The sequence below is a fragment of the Ruditapes philippinarum genome, unplaced genomic scaffold, assembly GCF_026571515.1.
Source record: "Ruditapes philippinarum isolate M1 unplaced genomic scaffold, ASM2657151v2 ctg401_1_1_1_1, whole genome shotgun sequence".
In the NCBI taxonomy this organism is placed as follows: Eukaryota; Metazoa; Mollusca; class Bivalvia; order Venerida; family Veneridae; genus Ruditapes; species Ruditapes philippinarum.
This window is the reverse complement of record NW_026858681.1, coordinates 160,463-172,803: the sequence shown is the minus strand read 5'-3', so window position 1 is coordinate 172,803 and position 12,341 is coordinate 160,463. Positions and strand designations below refer to the sequence as shown.

Here is a 12,341-nt window from a genome sequence, read left to right as displayed (position 1 = left end):
TCAACAAAATGTGTAAATGAAAATTAAAAGGAGGTAAAACTAGCTTGTTTAAAAGTAGCATATCATACATTTCGCTACCTGGTATCAGTTCTCAGAAGAAGGGTTTAAACTTTTTGTTTTTGAGAATTATGATTTTAATCTAAAGTGTGTTCTTAAGGGCCATAAGTATAATTGATATCAGTGGTAGTTCAAACTGGTGGATTTATACGTGCAATTTATCAAGATTTATATCTTGAAAATATTTTGAGTGTATTTAAAACTGTACGAATCATTCTTGTAATCTAACTACTTATACTTTGCTTGGGACAAATTGATAAATTATTGTGTGACAGTATAAATTGCATAGAAAAGGAACATTTATGCGGTAAGTTTATTTTTGTTATAACTTTTTTAAATCAATGATTTCGCAGCTTTTAAAATTCTTATATTTCATAATTTTAATCATATATTTATTTTTGTAATACTATGTGACAGGCAAAATAAACAAAAGCGATAAAATAATGTATTGTATATACTCGCACGCAAAAAAAATATCTTATGAACTTCAAAACTGACAATTATGTAATGTATCTTTTCATAATTCTTAAAAAATATACCATAGCGAAACAGTTTTCCAATGAGCTCAATTTGAAATATTTTCTCGCTAGATGTATCAAAACGCGATCATTTTTTTGAAAACAATTTCTTTGTAAACATAAGGTAATGTTATTTGATAGAACTATTGTATTACAACAATTTAAGATATGTAAATAACGAATCACCTTTTTTCAGATATTCTTGTCTAATATGACCGGAAACGAAAAAGGTTCTCACCTTCTGGTTGCTGCTTTCGACTTTGGGACTACATTCAGTGGTTACGCCTTCTCATTTCGTGAGAATCCGTTAGAGATACACGCAAAAAGTTGGAACGATGAGTCATATCTCTCTTTGAAAACATCTACATGCTTATTGCTAGACCCTGAAGAGAAATTTCATTCTTTTGGATATGAAGCAGAAAATAAATACAAAATGCTTTGCGAAGAGGACGAGCACCATAGCTGGTTGTTTTTCAGACATTTCAAAATGTTATTGCACAATAATAAGGTAATGACATACTGATACGTTTGGCACATTTGTATTGTTAATAATTGCCAAATTATCATAAAATAACCTCCCCTTGATCTTGAAGAACAAAATTGCTATCCATCATCCGTTACCTGTATAAAATACATGTATATACATTAAAGCGTATTTTCCATCACGGTCAACATTTTGCTGTTGCATTTTTCTTAAAACAAGACATATTTTCACACGTGCAAACATAGGATAAATAGATATATCTTTTTAGTAACCATTACAAATATTCAGCCAGTTATTTTCATTAACGATCAATTGAAAATCAATCTTGATAAATGATCTTAATATTGCGAGTTTTGAATACCTTTTTTGGATGGCAAGCAGCAAAATGTAAGTTTAATTGTGGTAGTTTTGGAAGTTTCCGATGGCCCAACAGGTTAACTGCTATTGAAAACAATTAACACACATACATAATGGCAATTTTAATCTTACTTCAGAAACTAAGTAAACAAACGACTGTCAAAGACATTTCGGGAAAGCGACGCATGTTTGCCATTGACATCTTCTCATTATCAATACGATATCTACGGGACCATTTCTTTTCGGAACTTCAAAAGAAATATTCCGGCATCGAAGAGACTGATATACAGTATGTCATAACGATTCCCGCGATCTGGGAAGACAATGGTAAACAATTCATGAGGATGGCAGCGTTACAGGTATTAAACATATATGCGGATGTTTCTAAACACAAATTCACATCATTGCTAAGTTGAAATTTTGAATTCTGCTTAGGTAATTACCACTTCCTTCAACAAACAAGCTCAATCAAACTGAACCTGCAATATTTTCAATATTGCCGTTTTGGGTGTTCTTACCGGATTCTGATTTTCTATATTGTAAAAAAACTCATTTAGAACGTTTAATATATGGTTACTTATGTCCTTCTGGGCTCCTTACCGGCGGTCCTATGTTGCTAGATCGTATGGGGCTTGCGCTCATTGAACATCGCCCTTCCTTGATGATCTTGTTGTAGATATAGTAGGAAAAAATGTTTGTTTTATTGGGTTTTACGTCACACCGACACAGTATAGGTCATATGGCAATTTTCGAACTTAACTGAAGGAGGAAGACCTCAATTGCCATTCCGTGAAGTAGAGCCACCAACGTTGCGTAAACTAGCGGGATAGCTTTCTCACATGAAAGTCCATATCGGGATTCGAACCCACAGCGGTGAGGGGCACGTGGTTGAAGTCAACGACCTTAACCACTCAGCCACGGACACCCCGAGTAGGTAAAAATGTATTGTTGACCTCAACATGTGTTTCAAAGAGTGGTGTAAATTTCAGTTTTTTACGAAAATTTTCTACATTTGCGTTTCGCTTATATGATAAAATAACTTGATAACTCTTGATACTATTTGTTTCCACTTTTCTTTTCAGGCAGATATTGATAACGCAAAGTTGACACTTGCTTTAGAGCCAGAAGCTGCATCTATCTGTTGTCAAAGGATAACCGTTGATTCAAAAGGCAAAAACTTCATGTCTGGTTTGCAGTATATCGTGATAGACATTGGAGGTAAGCGATTTCAGAGCTGTTTAAGACGTTTTTAACTAGTCTAGAGCTTGCCTAAAATCTATATTTTGTACAAAAAAGGAAGGTAAATGATACAATTCAAACGACAGCAATTCAAACAATTATTTAGTCTACTGAATAAGACAAAGAATTTATTTCTGAACTGCAGTATATCGTGATAGACATTGAAGGTAAGCGATATCAAGTACTGGTCTATTTGAGATGCTTTGTAACTAGAGCTTGCCTATCAAAACAACCTTTTTGTACATAAAATAAGATAGCTCAATAAAACAATTTTAAACGACAGCAAATTTAACACTCATTTAGTCGACTGGATAAGGTTTTGCTTAATAATTAATCAGTTTTTCCCTTTTAAAGGTGGCACTGTGGATATAACGGCTCATCAAATAAACGACAATGGAACGTTAACCGAATTGTACAAAGCAAGTGGAGGACCATGGGGTGGCATATACGTCGACAACAACTTTCTGAACTTTTTAGATGATTTATTCGGAGAGCAAGTTATGAATACTTTCAAACAAAACTATCTTGAAGACTATTGGTATATGCTGCGAGAATTCGAAACCAAAAAGAGGGAGGTTAAATTTGACAATTGTCATGAACAGGAGCATACTTACATTACTATTAAACTTCCTTTAGAGTTAAGAAACATGTCTAAAACACAAAATGGCAAAGTGCTGGAGGAACTGATAGGCTCTTCACCTTTTTCATTGGACATTGTTAGCAAAAAAGACAAAATTAGAGTTGGAGTAGAACTAGTGAGAAAGTGGTTTGATGGACCTGTTAATGGTATCATACGACATATTGAAGACCTATTAAAAAAACCGGAAGTACATCAAGTTTCCACTTTGATCTTGGTAGGCGGCATGGCCGACAGTCCATACGTACAAGAAAAGATCAGATATGCCTTTTCATCAAAGCGCTTTATCATACCAAAAGATGCCGGTTTGGCAGTACTTAAGGGAGCAGTTCTTTTCGGACATGAGCCTATGTCTATATCTGTAAGAGTAATGAGGTATTCTTATGGTATAGAAATGTTCCAACGGTTCAAACGCTCGATACATAAATCGTCATTAAAGAAAAAAGTGGAAGGGAAAGCATATGTTGATAACGTGTTTCATGTGTTTGTCAGAGCAGGCGACACTGTCCAAGTTGGTCAGGAAATTACAAAGACCTCGTCTCCAATCAACAAAGAATCCTCTGTGTATCCAATCTACCGCTCTGTTAGCAGTGATCCAAAATATACGACGGAATCCGACTGTGAAATAATTGGCATATTGTCACTAAGACACGTTGGACAAGATGATTTTAAGAGCAGAAAGATTAAATTATCTATGATATTTGGAAATACGGAGCTAATTGTAAAAGCTGAAGAAATAGATACCGAAGTGAAAAGTTCCTCGACATTCAATTGTCTAATGGATTAAAAGTTTAACTCCTTTTGGACAAGTGAATTTATTTTATTCAGCAAACAGTGTTTTAGATTAAAACACGAGAAAATCTTACTTCGCTGATTTGTTGACGTATTATTCCAGTACTGGAAAGATCTAGAATAAAGACAAGACTATTCACTGAACAGTAATAATCATGGGTAACGAGACCAAGGTTAATTGTCTCAGAAAAGATTAGGAACATGTATTGATGATTAATAAAAAAAATAATATTGGAAAAAGCCTTGACCACGTTGTCGAATTTCAAAACCTCACTTTCATCCTTCTGTGTCTAAAAACTTGAGACAATGTAAAATGTTAAGCTCGCCAGATTAATCAATTGTATGAGTCAAACATAGAAAGGAAATGGTTTGCTTGGTGCAAGTGTATATTTAGCGGATTCATAGCCCTTGATACAGTGCGGAAGAAAATCATATGAGCAATTACTGATGCATGTCTACTTTCGTCACAACATAATTGGGGTTTTGTTATTCTATAATATTCGTGGAAAGTATTTGTAGTTTATTCAGTCGTTACCAAAAAGTTAAAGTATATGTAACGTGTCATTTATGGGGGTATAACTGTTTTATTGCAATTTTATTATTTTTTGTAAAAGAAATCAGTAAAAAAAGATATTATGTGCATTTCCTTCTCTTGTGCCCTTTCTCTTTTGTTTTAAATGGAATTCGAAGATAAAATGAACCAATACCAGCTTATGCTGTCTAAGGGACCTCTCAGCTAGCTATATATAATAAGCCAGTGAGCGAAGCCGTTTAAAGTTACCAAAAACGAAAAAATGAAAATAGCAATTAACTCTGAGGTATCAACAAGAAACTTTGAAGGTAGACAGATCTTGTTGGTTATATGTGCAATGTAAAAGAAATGCAACTTTGCCTTGCCTAGTTTTGGAGTTATTGCCCTTTGTTCACTTTTACACTTTGAACTTTGTTTGAAATCAATCAATCACAAAATGTATCAACAGGAAACTTTGTAGGTAGATAGATCTCATTGAGAAGATGTGCTTTGCATAAGAAACGTAACTCGTAAAACGTAACATAATTTTGGAGTTATTGCCTTTTTCATTTTTACGCCGTGAACATTGTCCGGGACATAACTCTGAACTACAAGCTATATTAACAAGAAGTAGTTTTTCTGTGTCCAAAATCTTTTTCGGGGAGCATCACCTGGTTCAACCGCCTTTTTGTGTTTTGAATGTGCTACCCCATGCCTTCTTTCACCTTATGCCCCCTTTGAACATTCGTAAAAAACCGATATATAGCAGGTGCAAAAACCTAAACTGTTATATATTAATTGAGTTGTTTCCTATTTTAATCAAGTGAAAAAACTGTTCTGTTATATATCTATACAGTTTTTTTTATCCTAAATGAAAGTGTACCGAGTATATGGATTAGAAAGAACAAGAAAAAGACATGCAATTAGGAAAAGTAAAACCTTTGCATAGCCTTAACATCAAAACAAAAACAAATATTTTAAAACATGTCTTCAGATCAAATAACGTAATTTGTGCAATAAGGATTACTTTTAGATGACGCTATCAACCGTTTAACTATTAGATGCTTTCCCAAATGTCCGGAAACAAAGTTTGATTCACGAATGCGCATCGATGAACCCAAGATTTTATTTGTATTCATATAGCTATATACGACGGTATGTAATAGTATATTTTTAACGAAAATAATATAGTATCAAAACTGAAAAAAACCTTGCGTTTCCGTCTAAAAACAAAGTAACAAATATTGACCTATTTCAGGGGAGACAACAACTTCATGTTTTAAGTAATTTTGGTGTCATAAAATAATATTCGATGTACCGAAATTCTACAAACTGAGTACCGAAATTCTACAAATTGACTTTTTGTAATAAACAGTAACTACAGGGAGAAACGAAACTAAAGGGAGAAACGATTAAATTTATATGGTCCACAACTTAGCGGTTGAGAAAAGTATCCCCCAAATTAAGTCTCAACAAATATGTTTGTTGGACCGTCAAAGTTATTCGAGAAACAAATGAAGTAAAAATGATAAGGAAGAATTTACGAGATTGCAGATCCCTTTACAAGTAAGATTCATTTGAACTTTGTTTATTGTAAGTTGTAAAAATTGTTTTAAGGTATAACCCTCCGAATGCAATAGCCTCCACTTGGAATAGAATTCAAATAAGGCAACTGCATTGAATCTGAGGGTCGAGGGTTCAAACCACAGAAGGATCAATTATTTTTTATATACACGAATATTTCTTTTAACATCCATGTTTCACTAGGATTCCGTTTTGAAAGAAAAAAGTGTTTACTTTTTATTATATTATTATTATAGGTATGTTTTTGCTAAATAATGTAATGTTCGTTAACATATTTAATACCTATTATTTTCAAGGAATAATAAAATCAAAACTACACGGCAAAACTATTCAATATTTTACAAGGTCAACAAATATACTTCTTAGAAAATTTAGGCAAACTTTATAAATAGCCCTTTGAATTTATGAATATTTTAAATAAGGCTCTCTTAGCAGGAAACCTGGCACTCTTCGCAGGAAACCTGGCAGAGAAGTGTTTAAAATAGGGATAGGGTAACAATTTTATACACTTATAAGTAAAATAATCATTTTACTTCAGCCGTTTGTTGAACGTGATTATTTGTTTTTTTAAGAATTATAAATAGGAAAACATATTTTTCATAAGGGTGATATGATAGATTATTAAGAGTTCTTTTTATCATATTAAATTTATTCGAACGAGTTTAATTATGATAATATTATATCGAAGCCTTGGCGTAATATTGTTTTATTCAAAGAGTTAATACATTTGTATTAAATTACCGTTGTAATAGTTTTTATACATGTATAAAATACAACATCTAAATGTTATAGTCGAATTTTAATAGCGCTATAGTGTAATCGCTATACATTAGCGCGCTTACGTAGTTTCTTTCGAAATTGGTAAAGTCAAATTGTATACAAGTGTAAATCTGTTTTCTTGTTTGATCGTCGACAACAATAATGGTTAGTCAATTTCAGACATCTATGCTTTTATTGAATGCCAAAACGAAGCGTTTTTTTGAAGGTTACTTCCCTTTATATTAAATTAACCAAAAGTCAGGAAGTGCGTTTAAATATGTCAATCATAAAAGCGATTTAATTTTAATGAAAAGATTACATCCCGAATCGGTCAAATTCTAAAAATATTCGTTTGGTATTCTTTAAGTAGATACTAACATCTTATTTATAACATTCATATTATTTACTTGTTAAATCATGACATTTACGTCTTACAACACCGTAATTATTAGAATAATATACTTTTTCCAGACTGTCTAACAAATAATTCTGGCGGTGCCGCTCTAACAGAGGTTGGATTCAAATCCTTAAGGAATCATTTTTTTTTCTATTGCTTGTAATAAAATGGATGATCGTGTAATTATCTTATACCAATTCTACAATTAACCTGGAAAGCATTTTGCTTACAAACAAATGTTATAATCTCACAACCTCACCTTTCTGACATCTGGACCCAACAATCAGCTTCGCTTGATATTACATCTATCCTCCTCCCACGTTATGTGAAAATAGATATAGAGTTCTTCTTTCTTTACAAGATTAGTCAGAAATTATATCACTCATAAACGTACGGTAACTTGTTAAATTTCATAGTTTTACGTATATCTTTATTTGCGATATTCTATTTGTGATAATAGCGTGTACGAGTACTAGTAAATGACCCGTTTCACATGCGAGTTTGATGAACATGTGAATCACCCAACACACTCCATTTGCTTCTTTTCTCTAGTCGTTAATTTGTTAATTAAGACTGTTACGTCGATCATTTTATATAACAACCACTTGCTGTCGGCTTTGGTAGATTTTTCAAAGTAACGTATACCTTCTTTTTATACAATGTTTAAATCTGTAGGTAGCTTTATTCCTATAGACACACTTTTGAATCCGCTCCTTGGACCAACAGAGCCGTTGTTCAAGAAAACCAATGATTCTTTTGTGTTTAATTGAAAAAAATATTTCAGTAAAGAATCATTTTGAAAATTTAGGTTGATGAGGATTTATGTAATTGAATCTATAGATTAAATTAAACATTAAATTCAAGAAAAAGTTCAAGAATTATGTCAATTTTCATAAAAAATTGGAAAATGAATTTTAAATAGAGGATATTGAATGAGTGTTGTTTTATTCAACGAGTTCAATAAATTTAGTATTGAATCTACACGAATATAATATTCTTTTTATCACATATATAAAATAAGAACGGTAAACTGTTAAAATGAGTAATTTTTCAATGACGCGTTTATAGTGTACAACGCTAACATTAGCGCGCTTTAACGCTATGTTTCTATATAGCGCAAATGACGTCACGTCAAAGTGTTATTACACTAGTGTAATATCGTTTTTATTAAATGGCTTTATTACACTCCTGCGCCGCGGTTTATGTGATAAAGTAGAATATTGGGAAGTGAAGAAAGAAAGAAATTACAGTCGCCCAAACGGGTCAAAATATACACAAATAGACCTTACCGCGGTAATCACGCAGTAGAAATTAAGTGATACTGCAAAATCAGTCATTAATCTCATATAACATTCAAATTATTACTTGAATCATGAATCTTTTTACTTTTCTTAACAAATTACTACATTTTTCTAAACTTTAATTTTCTTGGTTTTTCCTATTGCTCATCTGCAGCCTTAAAGAATCAAATAAATGTTTTAGTTGACATCTTGTTATGACCAAATATTTAAATTCAGATAAAGAAGGCCTGTTGGTTATTTGACTTAAGTTATAAAAACCGCTGTGGCAGTGATAAAAAAATATTCCGACCATAGCGTCGTTCATCGGAAAAATAAATCACATAAATTTTGAATTTTGCTCCGGCACATTTTCGATCGCCGCTCTTCTCTGTTCAATGTGTGACCCGATATTCTAGCGCGTCAGCAAAATCCACCTTAACACAATGACAAAAATCAGCCACCGTTCATCTGCTTATGTTTCGTTTAAAGTAAACAATTAGTTGTAATCCGAATATATCTGTAACATTTAGGGACATGAGACAAATACATGTTATGCACGTCGGCGACTTTAATAATAAGCGACAGACGCAGAAAAGTTTCTACTTCACAGATATTCGCCAATTTCCTTGATAATTTTGAAGTTCACCATATATTACACCCATATTAGCAAATGAACTAAACAGTCCCGTTCGATACCAATAACAAAACATGAAATGTTTATTTTTATATTCCATTTATGGTATATATATATAAAGTATGGCATGAATGCGACATAATTTATATAATTAATCCAAGGTAAGGACGGACCAGCTGTTTCCACTTTTTTAGCGCGGCGCTATTGTTCTTAAATGTAGAATCAATGTCCTTTCTTGCTTGCCCTTTAGGATTTCTCTAGAAATCTATCTCTGCAATATGTTACTGGCTAATTAATATATTTTATGCTATTTGTATAGATATTGTCAAACCATAAAAGGCCGTATTATACAAAGAGGCGATGGATTATCAGGGGTAAACGACGAGCAAGATCTCTGTTTGGGAGTTAAGTGGACTTTTTAAATTAATAAATTATTTCTTCCAAAGGTGAGGAAACAAGTAGATTCCGAAAAGGTAAATCTTATTATACAGTTTAGTTGAAAAGCATGCGTGATTAAAGTATGTTAGTAAAGTTCAATTTTCTTGCAAACAAACAGTTAAGTATGTAGACAAAGATTTAACTTGTAAATAAAGGTCTCTTCGTGAAACTGTTGTAATGATCGAAAATTTCCTCCATTTCAGAGTTTTATCCGATTGTAAAACTTAAGAAAAACAATATAGTAATCAATCTAATATTAAACAAACTGTCTTTTATATAGCTTAAAAGATATAAATATAAAGGATTACAAGTTTTCAATTCAAGAATTGATATTAGCTATATAGGTTAATCTAGAAAATGTGTATAATACTCGCTTGTATGACTGACGAAATATATAATACTTATACGTAAAATCATGAAGAAATAATGCACACCTCCGCCGATTGCTACAAAGTGTGTCACAGTAAACGACCAGTCAGCCGCTGTTGAAAATATATCAATGTCGATAAAATTGAAATAGGAGACAAACCTTTCAAAAAGATGGAATGCTTTAGCTTGGTGATATTATAGGTTCGGGATAATCTCAACACGTCCCACCTTCGTGATAGGTTGGCATCATTTTGAAATGAATACTGCGTAAAAATAAGGGGAAAGTAAAAATGCATTCAAAAACTGTTTACTGACACATCTTATTTCATAGATACCAACAATGTTTAAAATCATTTTCTTTACATTTAAATAGTTTGAAGACGACAGTAAAATAACAGAGCTGTTTGCCTTCTTACCACTCAACGAGAAGTGCCCTTTCATAGTTAAGATAAAATAAACACAATTTATTATAATATTTTTGAAGAAACACCCCAACGGCTTTCAAATCCATATTTTTTTATGTATCATAACTAAAAAGGTAAACCCTTTGTTTTATTTATACATTTATCTTAATGCAATTATTTTAAATATCTCCCCAAAATGTAATTAAATATATCGTAGTTAACTTCTTTATAATATGTTTGTAATATTTTTGATCCAATTTCTTTCAAAAGATTGTGATTAATGCAATATATGATATTCCTCAAATCGGCTTTATAAATCAACGTGTTGTTTTTATTTACAATTACTTGACTTTATTCCCCCAATATTTCATGCGACATTTTGTATTTTATTATAAAATTTAAAATACAACTTTCTTTCTTTCTTTCTTTCTCTCTTTCTACCCTTTTAAGCGAACAAAATAGTAAAAGTATGAACATTTTAACGAACAGCATTTTTACATCTTATTTAATCATTCAGTTTAGAAAATGAAATTAACGGAAAATGCCATTGGTAAAGTGTCCGCGAGAGCACTGTTTATTGGACGCCCGCAATTTTAAATAACCAAACATTGTATTTACGGTGGCCTTTATTCATATATTCAATACAAGCACAGTGACGTAGTTTTATACAATAATTTACTCGTTTTTATAGATCACGTTTTTTTTCTATCTATAAGGTCCATTGTCATGTTTCGTGTCCATTTACAATAGTGGGAGTAAATATAGTTTGTTCTACCTATTATTATTTCTATTGGTTTTTACGAAAATAGAGACCCTCTTTAAATCCTATCTTTAATTTTATCTTTACGTACGCGATTAAAAGTAATAGTTATGTGTTAAATAAATATATTAACAAATGTTTTGATAATATCTTACAACCTCGGTTTTAAGTTATATACTGTTTTTATTTTACATTATAAATTTAAGTTCACGTTGTTTGTAAGTAACATCATACAATACTAAGCGCAGGCCAATTTTGCATGTAATATATAATGCGTTACATGAATTGTTAATACTTGCGCACTTATTAAACTCTTTATGTTTTATTTTAAAGTGTAATTTATTTTTTTAAACGTGCATTCGCATATACAAAGGCGTGTCGCTAAAAATGTTTTTCTTTGGCTAAGCGTTTTTAATTTGTAAGAGAATTCGTAAATATTGAAATTATCATACCTATTTTATCAATAATTATAAATCTTAAAAGTAAAATTTAATATTGTAATAACAGAACAAACGATACTTGTTATGTATCAATTTATAATTAATACATCGTGTTACTTGATAAAATACGATTCTAAATTTGATTCAGAACGTTAAAATGACCCCCTTTCTCACCGACATACTTAATACTTGACAATAATGGGGGTATTCATATAACAATATAATATCGACAATTTCTATCTGCCGCCTTCTATTTAGTCTTACTTTTTAATAATGGGAGAATTAGTAAAAAAAAATACGGTATAACATAGATATATTGAGGTTTTAGACTTAAACGCGGTCTTGTGTATGCAGGATTTTAATTCAAGGACTTGCTTATTTATGACTACGATATTTATGTGATTTATTTATGAAGTTATTGGATTAAGTTCCCCTATATGAAAAATACTTTTTGTGCAGCTGAAACAGAATTAAGACATAATTTGACGAGTAAAAATTAAAATTTGAATAACAAATTAACTGCAAATGCACAGGAACGACAGCACAATACAATTTAGATGACAATTTGCTTATTTATTTTCTTAATCTTAATTGATAAAAGCAATAGATTTAAGAAACAATAAAGAAACTAGAGGTGTAATAAAACATTCATCGTTGGTTATATCTGTTAATATCATTTTA

General features: G+C 31.6%; 1 protein-coding gene across 1 annotated transcript; it reads left to right on the top strand.

The window, feature by feature from the left end:
* Nucleotides 1-251: 251 nt before the first annotated feature.
* Nucleotides 252-4,724, top strand: LOC132753938 (heat shock 70 kDa protein 12B-like). The gene is made up of 5 exons (XM_060744504.1): nucleotides 252-364; nucleotides 772-1,083; nucleotides 1,554-1,775; nucleotides 2,499-2,634; nucleotides 3,010-4,724. The coding sequence occupies exons 2-5, from the start codon at nucleotides 787-789 to the stop codon at nucleotides 4,077-4,079; spliced, it is 1,725 nt and encodes a 574-aa protein (XP_060600487.1). The 5' UTR covers nucleotides 252-364; nucleotides 772-786; the 3' UTR covers nucleotides 4,080-4,724.
* Nucleotides 4,725-12,341: the final 7,617 nt, after the last annotated feature.

What these genes read in the sequence shown, in the direction of transcription:
- LOC132753938 (XM_060744504.1), top strand. Translation starts at nt 787, where the DNA reads ATGACCGGAAACGAAAAAGGTTCTCACCTTCTGGTTGCTGCTTTCGAC. An exon ending in TGTTATTGCACAATAATAAG is followed by an intron (nt 1,084 to 1,553) that starts GTAATGACATAC and finishes ATCTTACTTCAG; the next exon opens with AAACTAAGTAAACAAACGAC. An exon ending in TGAGGATGGCAGCGTTACAG is followed by an intron (nt 1,776 to 2,498) that starts GTATTAAACATA and finishes TTTTCTTTTCAG; the next exon opens with GCAGATATTGATAACGCAAA.